This window comes from Boleophthalmus pectinirostris, unplaced genomic scaffold, assembly GCF_026225935.1.
Source record: "Boleophthalmus pectinirostris isolate CB_2022bp ecotype Guang Dong unplaced genomic scaffold, ASM2622593v1 HiC_scaffold_22, whole genome shotgun sequence".
In the NCBI taxonomy this organism is placed as follows: Eukaryota; Metazoa; Chordata; class Actinopteri; order Gobiiformes; family Gobiidae; genus Boleophthalmus; species Boleophthalmus pectinirostris.
In genome coordinates, this window is record NW_026571190.1 from 23,166,649 (window position 1) to 23,186,318 (window position 19,670).

At 35.9% G+C, this 19,670-nt stretch overlaps 2 protein-coding genes across 2 annotated transcripts in view; one reads left to right on the plus strand and one right to left on the minus strand.

Moving 5' to 3' along the window:
- LOC110166284 (C-type lectin domain family 4 member F-like) overlaps positions 1 to 4,352 on the minus strand; it is a 6,651-nt gene extending 2,299 nt beyond the window's left edge. Inside the window, exons 1-8 of the mRNA XM_055158349.1 lie at positions 4,194 to 4,352; positions 2,261 to 2,350; positions 2,110 to 2,181; positions 1,893 to 2,035; positions 1,500 to 1,597; positions 600 to 1,421; positions 449 to 532; positions 296 to 358 (exon numbers count right to left, since the gene is read on the minus strand). Coding sequence (XP_055014324.1) covers positions 296 to 358; positions 449 to 532; positions 600 to 714 — 262 coding nt within the window. The 5' untranslated portion in view covers positions 715 to 1,421; positions 1,500 to 1,597; positions 1,893 to 2,035; ... (1 more) ...; positions 2,261 to 2,350; positions 4,194 to 4,352. The remainder of the gene's footprint in view (positions 1 to 295; positions 359 to 448; positions 533 to 599; positions 1,422 to 1,499; positions 1,598 to 1,892; positions 2,036 to 2,109; positions 2,182 to 2,260; positions 2,351 to 4,193) is intronic.
- Positions 4,353 to 5,513: 1,161 nt separating this feature from the next.
- On the plus strand, positions 5,514 to 7,703 carry LOC110166103 (C-type lectin domain family 4 member M-like). Its single transcript, XM_020931302.2, has 6 exons — positions 5,514 to 5,661; positions 6,242 to 6,328; positions 6,396 to 6,899; positions 6,976 to 7,121; positions 7,188 to 7,300; positions 7,421 to 7,703. The coding sequence occupies exons 1-6, from the start codon at positions 5,568 to 5,570 to the stop codon at positions 7,572 to 7,574; spliced, it is 1,098 nt and encodes a 365-aa protein (XP_020786961.2). The 5' UTR covers positions 5,514 to 5,567; the 3' UTR covers positions 7,575 to 7,703.
- Positions 7,704 to 19,670: the final 11,967 nt, after the last annotated feature.

A 19,670-nucleotide genomic window follows, 5' to 3' on the forward strand; every position in this document is an offset into this window, starting at 1 on the left:
TAACTTAGTTACAACTTTTGGATTATATTGTATGCAAATTTGTATAAATTATATATGCTGTGTTATGTTTTATCAAAGACATTTAAATTTGGTAAAATAAAAAAAAAGAAGGTTGTTTACAGTGTTTCAAATGTCATCACACCAACTATAAAAATTACAAATACATTATATCACAGTAATCTGTTACACTACTAAAAACTGTGATCCAGTTACTAAATATCTGTATCTCTGTTACACCCAACACACCAATAAACAAATAAAAATACATAAATACATATAACTGAAATGTACTCACTTGAATAGAGTTTCTGGAGCTCATTTTTCTCTTCAGATGTTTTTGTGTTGAAGCTTTCAAGGTCTAGGGAAGATCCCAAATGACTTCAATCAGTATCTAGAACTGGGGTATTTATGGAAGGTTTTACTCCAACACACAAAAACAAGTACTCACATAGACGGAGGCCAACATTGAGAGAAGCCTGTAAAATACACAGGAGTCCGAAACTGACTGTGACCAATCGAACTGTTCTTGCTCCTGTTGAAAAAGTTTTGTGCATCAAAACTATAGTAAAAATAAAATATATAAATTGATTTGCTTTGACCTGAGTCTGCAGCTTCATCCTCAGTGTTGGTTTCAGTGGCTCTTCTAGAGCTGGTTCTTATTGACCTTTTATTCTTGCGGACATACTTAGATGTGTTGTCATAGACATTCATCATTCTTACTGCTAGTTTCCTCTTTAATCTCAAAAGGGAACCTGTTCTATTGAACTATTTATAAAACACAGTTACACATTTGAAACCAAGAAGCTTTAGTTTTAATGTAAATTTTACATAACACAGCATATTAAAATACATCCATTCATTCATTTACACTTCTGTATATTATAGACCAGAAAAAAATAAACTTAGTAAGTTTATTTTGTACAGTAAGTAAGTTTAACTTACAGTATATTGGTACAAGCAACCGGCTTTGTCGGTTAAAGCAGAAGACCAAACAAGTGAGAACACACCCTGTGAGAACAGAATACTGATAAAAGGAGACTATGTTGTTGTTTAAAAAAAACCCAAAAAAACCAACAACTTTATTCTGTGTTGCTGGTGTATGCTGTTTAATCTTTTAACAATTTTATCAAACCTTTGCTCTTCTTTGATAAAACTCTATAATGAATAGTCTATGATTTTCATGTTGAAACTGTGGACTTGAAACAAGTCCTATGCGAAGGGCTTGGTGGGTGGCTATCATCACTAACTACAGTTCAATCAATGTTAATTATAAACTTTCACTTTAAAGAGCCATTTTCTTCTCACAAATCCAGTAGGTTTTATTTTCACAGTTCAAGCTGCTCCATGTATCTTCTATTTCAAAGAGCATCCCTTGGACACAGTCTTTATTTCCCTCGCTAGGTTCTTGAGGAGCCCAGTAACTGAAATGTTACAGATTTTAATTCATTATATTTTCTCAGCTAGAGATTATCATTCCTGAATAATATTCATGTGAAAACCTTGTGACTAGCGATGTATTGTCCACCCACATCCATTGTCCCTGTGAAATGCTCCTCAGTCCGATCCACATGAAGCGATGAAACCTCCTTGTGAATTCCTTTTATGAGAATAAATTAAAGAAACAATATTATATTATATATCTTTATAAGACATTTGTTTTATTGTGAATGTTCAAAGGCTCACTGGTGTATATGTGAGTGAATAGTTATGTGATGTGAAGTGCTAAACATTTAAATATTGATTTAAACCCATGAATATTTAGTCAGAATTTTTTTCTAATTTATGCATTAATTAAATTTCAGTGTGCAATGTTTTTCTCATGCTACCAGGCTATAGGCTCTGAGTTCAACAGATTTTCGTTATTCATTCTTGCCTCATTCATGTCTTTATACCTGCTCATCTTTGCTGTTGATCACAATCAGATCGCTCCCTCTCTCGTGACAGAAGGTTCTGCTGTCCTGCCAGTTTCTCTTATCAAGTGAAATGTAATAAAAACTTGTATTGAAGTACACCCAACCATTTTGCAAATACTGATCTGCAAATACATTTTCAACAAACATAAAAATACAAAGTATAAATGACTATATTAATAATTAGTGTAATTCTTACCTAAATCCTTTTGTTTCTGAACTGTGAAATTGTTACAAATCCCATCTGGATCCAAAATACTTGTATCAGAGTCTGTTACAGCAAGAAAATTATTTTAGTGAATTTTAATAGATTTTTAATAACATAAATGGACAGAAGGTGTAAAACTTACAGAGAAAAATGCGCAGTGTAACATTCAGGGTAGCTTGAAGGATGCACAGTAGTCCAAAACTCAAAAGAACCAATGTTAGCCACTTCTTATCTGTCAATACAAAATGGTGTTTTATCACAAACATATTTTTGTAAAATTTTCCTAAATCTTTCCAAGCTAAACTAGGAAAAGACAACGGAAAATCTTTTTACATATAAACATATTAGTTCCAGTTCCAATCCAATCCAACTTATTTGCATAGCACATTTTATAAACCAAGTGCTGCACATTGTGTATTTGTAAAACATTCAACTCTATAAGTCAGCAGAATTATGTTCTGCTGACTTCTGCTGAAAAAGATAGATACAAGAGATTAAAAATAAGAACATCAATGAATAAAAATAATAAATACATAGATAAATAAATAAAAAATAATAAATACATAGATAAATAAATAAAAAATAATAAATAAATAAATAAATACAAATAAATAAAAGACACAGAGGACCACACAACTGTAGTATTTAAAGCCAGAGAATAAAAGTGGGTCTTAGACAAGACTTAAAACACTCCACTGTGGGGGCTGTTTGGATGTGGCTGTGGAGAGTGTCTTAGGTCTTTTCCCCTTGTTTTAAGTCTCATCTTAGGGACCATGAGGTGGAGCTGCCCCTCAGACCTCAGAGTACATGTAGGGGCGTAAGTCTGGATGAGGTCTGAGATGTGGGACCAGTTCATTCAAAGCTTTAAAAACAAATAATAAATCTTAAATGAGGTTATGTGATCATGCTGTGCAGCTGAGTTCTGGACTAACTCCAAGTGATAAAGTGCATTTTCATGGATTCCTGTGTAGAGTCAAAGTGTGCATGGCCTGTTGTAAAAATGTTAAAAGATAGAAAAGGCGAAGGTGATAAAAATTGGTTTTAACAACAGAAGTGACCTGCTTATTAAGTTTAAAATCACAGTCTACAGTGACACCAAGGTTCGTGGCTGAGAGAGAAATTTTTTCCTTAAGGGACCCATGTCAGTTTGGGGCTAAATACCAAAATTTCAATCATGCCCTCATTAAGATTTAAAAAACTATGCGCCAACCAAGCCTTGACCTCACTCAAGCACTGCAAGAGGGGTATCAGGGGGCTGCTGCCATTTTGTGGTATGTCAGTTTGGCCAATTTGGTCCTCTGCATAAACACGGTAGGGCATCCCATGCTTTAGGAAAATTTGACTCAACATGAGAATATAACAGTACAGGAGAAAGAATGGAACCCTGGGGGACTCCACAGTGAGGTGGAGGTGGAGTACCCCATTCTAACACAGAATGATCCCCCCAACAATTAGGACCTGAACCAGTCCAAGGTAAACCCCCTGACACCAACACTTTTGGCTTCAAGATGATTTAAAAGAGCTGCATGGTCCACTGTGCAAAAGTAAGTGTCAAGTCTAAAAAAAAAGAATTATAAATTCATTATAAACAGCTAATTAAAATGATTGACTGATTTAAATAAATCAAACATATGATGTGCAATTAAAAATAACTGCAGTTGAACCAAAATATGCTTTTCAAGAATCTTGGGCAAAAAAGGAAGCTTTGAGCTCTGTCGGTAATTTGAAGTTTTAGCTGTGGTTTTTTAGTAGTGGTTCAACCACAACTTGTACACAATCTGGGCACTGTCCCAGAGGTGAAGCTGCTATTTACAATTTGCTGGACATAGGTTGAAGAAGTTTTGACTCCTTTATCTTTGTTAGATTCAGCTGTTTGTAGTACATATTTATACATTTCTATGCAATCTCACAGCAGCTAGCTCAGTACCCCCTCTATCGCCAGTACTACACAGACACATACAGGAAATGTAGTACACACAGACATTTTAGCCTATTTGTTTACACTAAATGAGATGATTTAGAACTCATGGGCTCATCAATAAATGGTAGAAATGAGCCACCAGTGTTAGTCTCACCATTGGAGGAGATTGGAGGAGTAGATGGCGCCTTGGGTACATTGGCGTATTCCATGTTGATATTTCTGCGTGCCATGTTCAGCTCCACACTGAGAATGTTTTGTACTGGAAGTGTGAAGTGTGAAGAATATTTGGGTCAAATGTTGTGACTAATCAGCTTCTTCTTTTAGGTTTCTAATGCAACTTGTGGTCACTGTTTTCCATATAGCATTGCAACATGCATTGTTTTGGATTTGTAACAGAACAGTTACACAACTCAACAACAAGCACACTGGTTTGTTCTTCTTTGTATTGTGTTTTCAAGTGATATATTTTTGGCTAGCACTCTCACATCATAGCAAAAAGGTTCTGGGTTAGATCCCTGGGCCCAAGGCCTTTCTGTGAGGGGTTTACATGTCCTCCCCATATCTGAATGGGCACTCTGGTTTCCTCCGTCAACCCAAAACATGCATCATAGGTTTAGTCCTCCAGCAAAGGTGGTCTTGACCAAGCCTAGCAACTGCTGTGGAGAAGCCTCAGCTGCACTGAAGGATGGAGCATATGCAAAAGTGTCAATAAATATGGGTATAATGTTACTGTTACAAATATTGCTATTACTGAGGACTTTATTAAACTCAGTGTACAAATTTACGTTTCAATGACACTGCAGAAATGAGAAGAAATGTATTTTTTGCCCACAGTTCCCCTTTCCCCTAAACACTTTACTGACTGCAGTAACTGAGAGAAACTTCCTTTTTTTTGTAGAAAATTCATAAATTGCTACATAGATGACACAATGTTTGTGTCATACCAAAATACCCCAAGTACGCTATAGTTTATATTGTTGTGTAGTAAAAAGACGATGATGATTGTTTTACCTGTTTTGGTGTGTGATTTGGTCAAGAAAGTATACTTTTCAAGCTTCTGGATGAACTTAAATGAAATATATTATTCTGGATCCTGACTACCACTAATTCATTAATCACACACCACATTCATCTGGACAAGGTGGGTGGTGTCTTACCCGAGGACACAATGTACCTTGATCCGAGCCAATATCCAAACCACCAAACTATGGGTGAGAAGTGTTAGAGATAATTACTACAATGGCCAAGAATTAAAAATAAATAAATAAATAAATAAAATGAAAGTAACATTTTGGGTGAATGTCAGATATACATTTCCAAAGAAAGCATAATGAACTTTATCCTTTGCTCAAATTTGACCAGAATACTTACACATATCTTAAACACTCTCTGTTCATTTATGACCACTGCATGTATCCATGTGGTAATGTGCCTCACACACACACACACACACACACACATGTTGTAATGTGTGTGTGAGACATTCTCACAAAAACAAAAGGGAGAACCCAGACTAAAGCCTGAGTAGATGTATAGAGTAACAATGCAGATAATGGAGATGGAGTCTACTTATGTTAATGAACCACCCAGACCAAGGCCCATTCGCCAGTCACAACTCTTTGGTAAGAAAATATTTGGTGCCAGACATTTGATGTCTAATTCCACATTTAGTTTTTTGAAATTCATATTTTAATTGGCAGTGTTGGGATGTAACTGAATACATATACCAAAAATACATATTCAAATTGTTACTGCATTCTAATGCAGTTATTCTTGAATTTGATAGTATTCAGAATACAGTTACTTTTCTAAAATCAAAGGAATATGTTGCGGTTTTAGTAAAGAAATGAGAAAACACAACTTTAGTGATGAGTGCTTGCACAATTTTTCTTTCTCCAATCAGTGATAAATAAATACAAAACTAACAGGAAGTTGTTTTTAATTCTGTTTCATGTTTTTACACTATAATATAATGCAACTCAATAGTATTCCAAGTAGTCAGAATATACTGTACTCTGATCGACCATGTAACAGAATAAGTTACAAAATACATTTTAATGCAGATATTCAGAATTCTGTACCTCAGTACTCAATATTTTCAACCTTTTCTTCTCATCATTGTTTATATTTCTTTAGAGGGGCTTGCTAGATTTTTTCCCCCTTTGATTGTGTAATTTTGAAAGAGCTGCTTTGAAATTACAGAAAGGAAATGGGTAAAGATTCTTCTTTTGAGCTTTGGGCTCCTGTGTCTCATACAAGCCACTCTCAACGTCACTTTGCGATTGACTGGTGAGTCTATAATTTCACTTTTCAAAAATGATAATTTAAAATGTTTTTCTATTTTATCTATGTTCAGCCAACTGTGAAAACACTGCCACTGTAATGGAGACTCAGAGCTCACCCCCATGTGAGGCGGTTACTTACAAAACAACACAACAATGCAACAGTCTACAAAAGAGAGTCAATACTTTGGCCAGAGACAAGAGCAGGCTGAATGATCAAATCAGTGAGCTAAATAACCAAATCCAAGAACTCAATAAACAAAAACAAGAGCCCAATAAACAAAATCAAGAGTTTAATAGACAAATTAATGAACTCAATAACAAAATGAATGAACTTAATAATCAAAAGAATGAACTTAATAACCAGATTAATAGACTTAAAGACCAAATTAATCAACTCAGTAACCAGATTAATGGACTCAACAGCCAAAACCAAGAACTCAACAAACAAAAACAAGAGTTCATAAAGCAAATTAATGATCTTCATAACCAAATAAACAGACTCAATAATCAAAATAGAGTGCTCACTTCCCAGATTGAAGTTGTGACAAGAGACCAACCGCAGAACAACCTCAATGGTAAGAGCACATAAAGACAAAACCTTTTGTTTTATTTGTGTTACTGCACCAGAAAAAGCTGTGACGTCTCTTGCAGGTAAGTCTATATGTCCAGCCAGCTGGAGGGAAAGAAGAGGCAGGTGTTATTTTCTGTCCAGTGAGAAGAGGTCTTGGGAAAGAAGCAGGATGTTCTGTCAGGACCATGGCGCTGATCTGGTGGTGATCAATGATGAGCAGGAACAGGTACTGTGTCTGTTACCTCCAGTATGTGAGAAACCAATGGATTTTACCTGAGTTCTTGTTCAACAGAGGGATCTCCATGGAATGTATGACAGTCCATATCTGCTCTTCTGGATCGGTTTGCATGATTATACCAGCCGGGGGACTTTCAAATGGGTGGATAATACTCCTCTAACTGGAGCGTAAGAGAAATCTTTCTTTGTTTTTGTTTTTTCTTGTGGCTAAAGAACTGTCAATTGAATGTTTTACTGCAAAACAATTTAACATCTCTCTCCATACACACACATCGTGCTTTGATGCAGATTTTGGCAGGCTGGACAACCGGATGCTGGTGGACCCAACAATCAAGAAAACTGTGTAGAAATGTATTGCAAAAACCCAGTGCTTTCCAGCTGGAATGATGCCCCCTGTGAGCATTTACTGCAATGGATTTGTGAGAAAGCAACACGTCAGTAAAGTTGTACAGTTGGGGCCTTTGGAGCAATACTTTGGAGCCCTGCTGCAAAGTACCTGTGTTTTGTCACAAATGATGTAACAATTGTAACAAATGTTGTAATAAAAAGTTTATTTTGAGGTCATAATCAATCATGTATGTGCATATTGAGCTAATCGCAGGTAGCTAGGGCTGTGTGACTCACCTCTTAATACAAAGGGTGGAAAGTGTTGACAGTCATGATGAGCAGCAACTCTTTGGATGTGGTGGATATATGTTGACACCATTATGAAAAGCAGCTCCAAATAAAATTTGTTCAGAAAAAAGGCAATTTTATTTTTACAATGTTGAAATGTTAATGTGACAACTTCATAGGCTATTTATTATTGTTTGCCCACAAGAGTAAATTGGTTAGGCCTATTACGTACAAAATCACAAGAGAAACTGTAAGCCTATAGAAAACTGAAAGAGAATAAATGGAAGAGAGTGAAATTTGGCACAATGACTCTTCAAAACATCCTAATCAAAAAAGTTGACAGAATTAAATTTTCTTTTACTATGGAACCTACAGTACTTGGAAAACTGGTTGGAATATACAGAAATCTTAATTAGGTTTCCACTGCAATCTACTTCTCAAAATGACAAATTAACACAAACACACATTTTTAACAACTTTCTGGTTTATTCGACATTGATTAATGTTCCACAAACAACTTGTTAATGGGGGATTGTTTACAGAAGTTCTCAGTTTGTAAGAAGAATGAACAACGTTAAGGTCTGTACCTTAAAAAGAAAACTCATACATTTTAATTGTGATCTTTTTTGATAGTTCCTAATGCTCCGTCTACTATGGGCATAACATGTGTTTTTGTGTATTATTATTTTATTTTTGTGGATCTTGTGTTTTTATTAATGACCAATGCATGATCAAAATGCAATGTCATCCTTTGTAGCTATGATTTTGTTATAGCTGACCCAAACTAGTCAAATTTTAAAATGTTGTATATTTTATTTATTCTTAAATAAACACATGGTGCCTTTATTTAAACTTCCTAATAAAATTTCATTGGAAATTATAATCCTAGTGTCCCATATATATGACAAAATAAAGAAGAATGAAGTGTTCTCTTAATGTAACGGCAAAATATTATTTCCTTTTTCTAGTAACATACACTGTTAATCTGTAAATGTCATTTTAAAATAATTGTGAATTAATCCTATTCAAATTTGTATTTTCTCTTTTAAATTTGTTTTATTTTGGAAGAACTGGAAAATAAATTAGTGCCTTGCAGGGGCTTTAGGTTTAGCAAATGTTAATGCTGCCATCTAGTGGCTATAACTTGTTATTGCGCCCGTACAGATTGTCACTCATGTTCAAGTACAAAACATTTTATGTATTGATGAATAATTCACACAGGTTTTAAGCCACATGCTCTTCCAAAAGCAATTGTATCAATTTAACAGTTTAGTTCAAAAATAGGACAGCAACTGCCTATTATGTTATATTTTATATTATATTGCGACAATAAAAGACAAACTTGACTTTGACTTTGACTTTGGTGTGTTCATGAGATGGTGAGCCAAAGACACATTTTCCCTATGGTGGACAAAAATATGAAGGTATTTTTATTCTTTCTACAATCATAATATTTTATCTTCTCACATCTGTATCTTTTCTGAATCACATTTGCTGTTTGAGTTTCATTTGATTCTTCTTGTTGTTTTTCATATCAATGTACACAGTAGAAATGAGAAGGCAGATCCAACAGCTAATCCCAAAATAAGGAAGGAACTCATGAGCCAACTGTCCTTTCATCTTTAATGTGAACAAGCCTGCAGAAATAACAACACATGGTTAAAACTCCTCTGACCCTCTCCTCTGCATCCTCTTCTTCATCTGCTCTCTTCTTTTAAATTACATTATACTGCAGACTTATGTTATCAGTTTTCTCTTCTAGTATGGGGTATGCTAAAATATTTTGATCGCTAAGTCACCTTTAATTGTTACTGTATTCACCAAAAACATTGTACTGTATTGTACAACATGTCAGTGTGCATCCCACTGATGAAACCACTGCACATCGCATCAGGTTTGTGACATTGCAGTGTATCATTATTTTGTATATTTATGGAAAACTGAAGCATGGGTGACGTAGGCTTGTGGGTTGAGCTTTGGGCAGGATTTGAATAGAGCCCAGGAAAGATCGCTAAATTACTCAAACATGCATGGATGACATAAAATTGCTTCAGGCATGTTTTTGATGAGGGAACTATGTGATAACATGGTAGAAAGCTCCAAAAACTGATTCTTCTTTAATACTTTGGAGCATAGGCCATACACAGTGTTGCCAGGTATCCGTTGGTGAAGGAGAACAATGCCATCAGGAGGAGGAAAGCAGCATCATGACTGAACAGAACCCACAGTCTGGAGTCTGGAATGTTACACATCATCAACAGGGCCACAAAAGCAACACGAGACACGACCAGAGCAGGGAGCAAGTGGCTGTTTTTACTGGGCTGAAAACAGGACAACATCAGAATCTTAGGCTAAACATTTTTTGGAGTTTAAGGGGCCTATATTGTGCTATTTTTTTTTAATCTATGTTATGTTTCCTCATTAAAAACATACCTGGAGGTGTGTTTTGTCTCATTCACACATGTTTAACACACAAAAACAAACTGCATATTTAGGCTGTGTTCTTTTCTTAAACTGAAAGCACCCAGTCCCTTCTTGTGATGTCATTAAGTGTTAATACAGGAAATGCTCCATTGTGTTTTTAAACTCTAAACACCTTCACTAAGACAATTTTGATTATTTGAGCCATGCATTTGGATAATGTTACAGCTACGGTTTTAGCCTCATTGAAATAACTTCACCCCTTGGAGCACCAGCAGACATGGCAATTTCAACTGTACAAAAGGTAAAACTAAAATATTCAAAAGTTAAAGCAACAATTTAAAGAAGAGTAAAGTAGTTCCATTGGGGCTAAAATAGCTGTTAACATTAAAACTATCATTAAATGACATCACAAGGTGATACACTGCATTTTGAGCTTTGGAGATGCAGACAGACTAATATTCCAGGATAACTCAAACATGTTTGAATGAAACAAAACACAACTCCAGGTATTATTTTGGGAGAGGTAACAGCATAATAACATCACTAAAAGCTTACATGAGTAATTTTTTTATGATTATGAGGAAAAATAGTGTAATTTTCAATGATAATAATCAGTTTTATATCAATAACCTATTTCTTCTGCATACAGCTCATGCACTAAAAAGACTAACCGTTTTTCCAGCTGATCTTCTCACAGCCGCATGCGTCACTTAAATATTTTCACTTTCAAATTATAGTTTAAAACAAATGTAGCAACACTTACAGCACATGTTTTGGAGTGCTTTATTTTTAGGACTGGACACTGTTTTTTACCTTTGCTTGGACAAAGCACAATCGATCAATAATAGATCAGCCTAACATGTCTTTAGTCGACCATGAATTTCTTTATAGTTGACTATAACCCCATAGACAGTACGACTTTCTACATTCTGCTGTGGTTCATATAAATCCAAATAAAATAATTGGTTGACTAACAAAATCAACTAATGGACTAAACGACTAAAGGACTCTAGCCTAAGACTCTAGCCTCAGTGACTAGTTCCTGCTCACAGACAAACACTAGAGTGTGTGCTCTAAATCCAATATGACAGAAAATTCCCTTTACAGACATGTCAGTGTTTCCATTCACTCACTGGAGGAGGTAGAGGGTGCTGCGTCTGGCCATATCCATGACATTAAAGACCATGAAACAGCAGATTCAGGTGAACACATTGGCTGTGTGAAAAACAACACAATCACAGAAAGTTACTTATTATACATTCAAACTATCAGTTGGGTCTTTTAATCCTTTGTCAAAAAAACATGTAGTATTGTCACAGACTTTAGAGGAAGAAAAGATATGATGCCTTTTATTTTTATTTTTTTTTAAAGGAACTGTACTCTGTACTTCGTAGCCTGTGCTCTTACTGGTTTAAAAAATTTACTACAGTCACAACTGAACCTGGGTTGCCACAGTACCTTAATCTGCAAATAAAGAACACATGTTTTTTTCATTCTCTGTATGGACATTCCATACTTCATGTGAAAGCTCAGCAATCTTTAATGACTTATTTTCAAGATGCCATATTGCTGATTGTTATGGCCCCAGGCCTTAGTTCAAATTTGTTTGTGTGATTTTTGCTAATTCTCCTGATTCCTGAAGCAGGGGCCCTGGTCCGCGATTGGTGGGGCAGGTCGACGCCCACCTCACCTGCAGCCACCGTCCCCTATTTAAGGAGATTACCAGCACCCGTTCGGGGCTGCTGGCCTTGGTGGCCAGTCTTTGGTTTCGTGTGTGTAGTTTAGTTTAGTTCTGTTTTGTGCCTTTTTTGATTTGGTCACTCGATTCTGTTTGTGGGTTTATGTGGTTTAATTTGGGGAACGTGTTTTGGTTTAGTGTGTGTCCCTTAATTTTACCACTCGTTTTTTGTCAGCCTGCGTGACCCCTTTTGTGGCACAGAACTCTATTCTGTTGTTCTGTTTCTTAGTTTAGGTTGTTTTCTGTATATTTTAGTCTGTTTTGTTAATTTACCTTTTACCTTCCTGTTAATTAAACATTATTTAATTTATTCCATTTTACATCTTGGTTTTATTTTTGTTACTTCCCTTACCCAAACGAGCTGGGTCGTAACACTGATCAATTTCCATTTTCACTTCCATCTGCAAATGGCCACTGCTCTGTAATTACTTTGTTCTTCAATTTTATTTTCTTAACCAGTGATAAACACAAGTCTTGTGTAGTCATTTTGATACAAATGAAAAAAATCTGCTGCTCGCTAGTGTGATCTGCATATATGTATATATCGGAGGTGTTGACTCTTTGTTGTGATGACATTTACAGAGATGTCAGCTCCCACTGGAGAGTTTTCTAACATACTTGTTTGTTTTAAGTTGTTTTAGATGAATATTACAAATTAAAATGTGAAAATGATAACAGAAGTGTCATAAATTATAGCTACATAGCAGACACGAGCAGAATAGGTCTTCTTTAAGTCAAATTAAAATGTTATCTCCTCAAAAATATTAGAGTTGCATTTTGTTTCAATCACATATGTTTTAGAAAGCCTTTATTATTGGTCTGTCTACATATCCAAAGCTCAAAATGCACAGTTCCACCTTGTGTTGTCATATAGTGATTCTTCAGTAGAGATAGTAGGGCTGGAATTATCCAAATTATTCTATTGAAGGCTTATGGAGTTTAAAAACACAGTGGACACCATGTGTTAATGCTCAGCACATGAGCATCATGAGGGGTGCAGCCTGAATCAGATCAGAGAATTATTTTAGTTCTGGATTTCAGCATTGAACATGACAAACCAAATGAGCCAAATTGTGAGAGATGTGTATTGAATGTCTACCTCATATCTGTAATTGATGTCAAATGTAAAAGTCTCCCTTGTTTTATGCCCAATTATAACTAAAAGTAGTTTTCTATTAGTTTATGATTTGATAATAAAAGCTGAATCAAAATTGTGATTGATCAGTATGATGGAAAAAAACATATTCTCCTCAGTGCACAACTCAGAACCATGATATTTAAAAAGAGAAAGCTTCCATTCAGCTGTGTGTGATCCCAAAGTCTGTATCAATGATAAGTGTGTGCGCAACCTGATTGTCCCTCTTGTTTAGCTGTTAACCGGTTTTCTGCTGCTGTCTAGGCTACTTGATTTTCTTGTTTTAGATAAAAATAAATGTTTCAAGATTCAAGAAAATCAAGTAAACAGTGGTTAACAGCAACAGGGACCCTGCAGACTACACGCACATTTATCACTGATAAAAACTTTGGGATCAGACCCAGTTGAACGGAACCTTTCTCTCCTTAAATAAGACTGATTTTAGTTCTTGAGTCGATTATGTCATAATTTCTGATGGCTTTATAATTTTATGGTAGATGTGTTATTTTTGAAACAAATTTCCAAGATATCCAAAAATATTCCAAAATCCACAAATGTTGGATCTTATCTTTATTTATTTTGGATTGACTCCACAACCTTGTCATATTTATACTATGTTGTCAGTTAAAATGACTTTAAGCCAATCACATTTGTGGGATTGAATTATGACACCTCTTTCTGAAGTTATAATAATTTACTCATGGTTTGTTTATGCTGACAGAACAAATACTGAGCTTAGTCCCAGTTCTTGTTTCATGTGGACAGGCCCAGGAATGACAAAAATAACCATGAAACAGCCCGGACAACAAATCTGCAATCTGACAGTTAAAGAGCAATTTCCACCATAGAGTTCTGACCTGTCCTCCAGAGCAATTTAGACTCTAGGGAATGTAACGTATTGTGAAAATCCTGAACAAATTCTCACCCCAGGCCTGGTTTTCAACATAAACCATCTGAACGTGCACGGTGACAGCTGCAAAAACAGAGAGAGTGACAGCGAAAATCCCAGTGGCATACAGAGTCAGGGGCCAGATCTGAAACAGAGGAATCACAACAAGACGTTTTGTTCAATAATAATTTATCCAGAACTGAAAATTTAAGACAGAGAAGATGTTAAACTTTGTGCCAGATTTAGTTTCATGTGGATAGGCCCCATAATTACAGAGATGTAAACAAAGGCAATTCTATTTTCATCTTTAGTGATGGATGAATTGTTACCAAATATTAATTAATTATAGATTCTCATGCAAAAATATTGATACCTAAAATGTCATCAAAAATTGCTGTTTTTTGTGTTAAAAACATGAACGTTAAAAACTTTTATACCTTAAAAACACTGGCCCCTAGTGGCTTGAATCAGGAATACAAAATTAAACATTCACACATGTATTTCTGATGTATTTTTACTAACCTGATGACAGCTATTACTGATGGACCTGGGTAATGACTGAATGAAGTAACATGTACAGTTTATATTGTATTGTTGGGTCAGCACACAAAGAAAAAAACAAGATCTCCACTTTTTAATAGACAGAGATAGCAAGAGATGGTAGATTTTGCTCAAATACATGGGAAATCAGATACAGGCTCTGTATTTGATTATCTGAGATGTATCTGAAATAAGACTAAAACCATAAAAGTTCCGTAGTATCCCATTAAGGTGTACTCACAGTTGGTAGAGACAGGAGTTGTGCAGAGAGAAGAGCAGCAGAGGCAGCTTAGAGAGCAGACACACCCAGCTGTCGTAGTTATATTTACAAACATGGAAAGATGTGGAGTTTGAGCTGCAGTTTTCTGACAGACGAGTGTTAAAATACTGAAAAGACAAGAAACCATGAGAAGATACACTGGAATATAAACCTACGAATTAGGTTCTATAATATCGGTTAAGTGAATATTCTGGTTGGGGATTGGATATAATATGACATTTACACACTTACGTTGGCATGCCCTCATTCTTTTTCTATCATATTTTATTACTCTTTGTTACAACTCCAGTGTCAGAGAGCTTTTGTGGTGTTCTGCTGTACTATTGTGGTTACAGCCAGCCTGTCTCTTCTCAAATTCTCCATTTAAATTAATTTGATTCCCATAAACCGAAAATGCCACCAAAGGCAAAAATGGGTAGGGTGGAAAAAGCCTTGATTCATCATACAGTATGTTCCTTGATAATGTATTTAAAAAGTTGTCTGTGTAATTCCTCAGTCCAGGTATGATCCAAAAATGAAATGAAAGTGTGAACTGAGTCACATTCTGAATTTTCATCCAACCTTTGTTCAGTTGACAGAATATGAATTTTTTTTTTGTTCTTTAAAATGTGTACAATAGAAATAATCATCTGACTACAGTGGATTTATCAAAAATTTACTGTGGACTAGCTGACTATCATAGCCCTCACCCTAGTGTAGCAATTAACAAATGATCCCACTACTAACAGACAGAGTTTCTGCCTGCAGTAACCCCGGACCAGTCGGGTAACAACCCTTAAGTACATTCTGAGATCCAAACTCTTCTCAAGAACAGTTTGTACTTAGGTCAGTCTGGCTTTCTTAGCTCAGAGAGGAAACAGTAACACCTTTACATTAGCATCTGAGTACAGGTGAGGACAATCAAACACTTAGCATGTGAAATAAATTGTAGTAGTAGTAGATTATGTTGTCGTTTTGCAGCACTACAAAACAAAACAAAACAAAACAAAACAAAACATAGACTACAACCTCATGGATCATGCCATTTATTTATTTATTTTTTTTCATTTATGGTTGTTCAGTCTAATAATAATGTTAATGAAGGCACAAAAGTTTTTTCTTCTTAATCATTTCACCTCTCACATTGTGTTTGAATTCATTTGTGCAGAACAGTTTTTGAATGTCTGGTGAATCTGGGAGCGGGTTGAGTTGTAAATAAGATTTGGCATGTTTTAAATTTTACCAGGTCCCCAAATTTCAGGATCTTTGATAGGCAAAAAAGCATGCTATTCGTATTGTTGTTGTTTTTTGGTTTTTTTTGTAATTTAAGCAATAAGTCTAAGTTACTTTTAAGAATTTTCCCAGACCTCTACACAGTAACTTAAACTTAACTTAAACAACAGACATGTAAAGCAAACATGTAAATAACAAGTCCAAAGGTACTAGACAAAGAATAGTGTGACTTTTAACACTTCTTACAGAGTATCTCGGACAATAAAAAGAACAATGATACATTCAAATTTCCACCACAAAAACTGTAAAAGTTATGACAGGTAATTAATTTATCTTTTCACAGTGAAATGGAAAATCTATGTGAATTAACAATGTCTATATTTTACATTTGCATTATACAAATAAAAGTGGACTAGTTTCGATATTAGCCACACAAACTCCCTCTTGCTCTTCTGCTGCTTTACGATTCCTTTAGCGCACTCCATCGTGAAAGACGTTTGAGACACTTAACACTACATCATGCGGCACCCGCTCAAGGGCACCCATTATCAACATGTCGACGTGATGAGTCCATTTCCCCGGCGTTCATCCAAAACAAGAGCTAGAACAGACGCATTGCCTGGATCTTAATAGGCCACAGATGCTTGGTATAAAACATTTGTGTCAGGAAGCTAAAATGTGTAGCGAGGTTCTTATGGCTAGCTATTGGGGGGTGTCAATCTGGTTTTTAATGATAGATGAGCTAGAAGGTGGCGATTTTGCTGTCAGAATGTTGTGGAGTGGTAATGGGGAGAAAATGATTGTTGTCGTTTTGTGTAAATAAAGTGTTTAAAGTGCATATTAGAGACAAGGTTAAAAGGTACGTGTGGTTTGGACTGTAACTGTCTACCTGTCCTGTGAGCCAAATGAGGACAGGAGGAGACGAGGGGAGGCAAAGTCACCCCTCACTCTGGAACAGGACGTGAGCCATGATTTGATGGACTTTTACTGAATAATAATGTGTGGCGTTTAGATGTTCAGAGGTTGTGTCTTGAGGCTAATTCTAAAAGAAAAGTAAAATTAAATATTGATGTTAAAGGTGCACTATGTAACTTTATGGTTGGGTGTCTGTCACCTGCTTGTTTCTATGGATGGATCAATGCCATTCCTCAGCCTGGAATGTTCCACAGTATAACATTAAACAGCTTTACCTTAAATTTAATAAATTACCTGTTGTTTTATGGTTATAGGATACCTAGAAAAACAGGCATTCTGACTTTGAGTGGGGTTGCTGCTCCACAGATCTGACCTGTAACTTTGTCTGGTTTGGTCTCCATGATGATAGAAAGGTTCAGTGCGATACTGTGAAACATCCCAGACAAAGCAAAAACATCTTCATGGATAAAAGCATGTGATACAGATACAGACCCTCCACCAAAAAAGTTACACAATGTTCTGTGATTTTCCAGTCATAACTTGATGTCTGCGTCATGATTTTTAAATACTGATGAACTCATTTGAATCCTCAGAGAATGAATGGAGCGGGAGGATTGGATCTGCACTTTTGCGAGAATCAGAACAAGCCAAAAGGCAGCATGAAAAGGGCCTATAGTTATTTTGTCTATGTTTCTTTAGTTTCCACAATGTGTTTATCAATCTATATGCAAGATGGATGCACATAAATTTATTACATGAGGAAACCACTTGTCTTTTTAGCTTTTTGAGTGTATAAGTTAGGAGTCAGGTTTGTTGAAGGGTGACTCCACTCACAGTAAGAGTACATATTGTTCAAGGTATTCCTTGAGCAATGGAAACATGTTATGATTGAGTAAATGTAGGATGGATCAGTTTAATGCCATACTGTTTAATATTCCAGGAAAAGTATTAACATCTCCATCGAGACAAGTAGACCACTAGAAAGTTACATAGTTACATAGGTTTTAACTTTTAGACTGCAAATTAATTAGAATCAAAATGTACAAATTAAACTACTACAATTAACAAAATTTACTTAATGCAAAAATAGGTACATTTCAGGGATAGAGCTCCCCTTGCTGCTCTCTTATGAGAATACACTGTCAGCATTTAAAAAAACAAACAAACATTGAAATTAGGCAGTATAATCATGTGCAAGAACATATAACATTGCCATTTATTAAGAAAAGAGCCATTACGTCAAATGAGAACTCTCTTTGGGTTATAGTACAAGGCTAGTTTTTCACACAGAGACAGCAGGGGGAGACAATGGACGCTTCATACACCCCAAAAATACATAATTAACCATCATGGGGACTTACAAATATGTTTTATGAGGTAAAAATATTACTTAGTTCTGCTTTAACATAAATACTGAAACCCATGAGGGGCACTAGTCTCACCTAGAATGGCCAATGCACCCTTGTAGCTCCTCTGAAGATTTCTGCTCCATTTCCATAGGACATTCAATTCCTGGCGACCGCAGAGAGATCACTCACATCCATAAAAGCCTCTAAATTCACATGTTAAATGTACCCACACTGAAGAACTTAGCACCCCCCCAACTTAGCTCCACCAACTTAACATGTCTGGCGACGCCCCCGCTAACAGTGACCTTTAACCTGCTAGACTGCTCCCAGTTTGCCACTCAGAATTATTACAGTCTTCCGCCACTGAATCAGGAACCTGACAAGAGGTACAATGACCCAGTCTGCATCTGTAAATGTTCTGTAAGCCATTTATTACATTTCCAAGATTCACAAGAGCCATCCTGCTCCTTTCCATAGAATCATCCTGTATAGAGCCTTTTTGTTTTTGTTTTTGAAAAATAGGAACAAAAATGTCTAAGAACACAACAGCATACTTTCCCCAATTTGTGATTTTTGATATATCACTAAGAAGGTTGAACACAGTATTTTCAGGGTTTAAACACCTTTTTAAAGGATAAAACACCATTAAATTGTTCGGTCAATTTCCTTTGTTTTGGTGAGCACTGAGTGAAAATTGTGCAGATTGTGACATTTGGCGTGCTTCACTAAATCATTTCACCTCTTACACTGCTCCCCCATTTCCTCCCAGGTACTCACACCTGGTAAGTTTTCCTTTAAAAAGGCACTGCCTCATTAGGACATTGTTTCACAGTATCAGGGAATTTGAGAACAGTTGCTGCCACCACTCTGCTCCCTGTGTACACTTGGCACGTGTTCATATGGTCAACCACGACAGGAGTGTCGTCTGTCCTCTGGCGGTCCTCACCTGATTCAAGTCGTTGTAATTTTAGGTTGAGTTGATCAGGGTACTCACAGCCCAGCTAAACTGTGGAGGGTCAGTGTAGCTGACAAAAAGAACAAAAAAATTTAGAATTCACAACTACAGATATTATTAATATTCTATATTATAATGTGAAATGTCAGTAAAAAAATTCAGTGACTTTTTTACCTGACATTTCACTGAACTATAGGATTCCTTACCCAAGTGCATAATAAGTTGTACAACAAACAAATACATTTTTTTTTTAATTAAAGATGCACTGTGTAACTTTTTGGGAGAGGAGCCATTTGTCTCCACGGAGATAATCTGCTTTGCATTTATTCAAATCTAACTTGTAATTTGGCTTCATGGAGATTCTCAAGTTCATGACCATACCATGGAACATTCTAGGCACATCTTCATAGCCATGCAAACCCATCCCTCAAAGATAATGAAGTAAAGTTTTATGTTAAACAGTTTCATGAGCTCTTGTACCACACA

Bases quoted from the DNA above. Each gene is read 5' to 3' on its own strand.
- LOC110166103 (XM_020931302.2), top strand. From the start codon at position 5,568: ATGTATAGAGTAACAATGCAGATAATGGAGATGGAGTCTACTTATGTT. The intron at 5,662-6,241 runs GTAAGAAAATAT...TTGAAATTACAG, and splicing joins TCGCCAGTCACAACTCTTTG to AAAGGAAATGGGTAAAGATT. The intron at 7,301-7,420 runs GTAAGAGAAATC...GCTTTGATGCAG, and splicing joins AATACTCCTCTAACTGGAGC to ATTTTGGCAGGCTGGACAAC.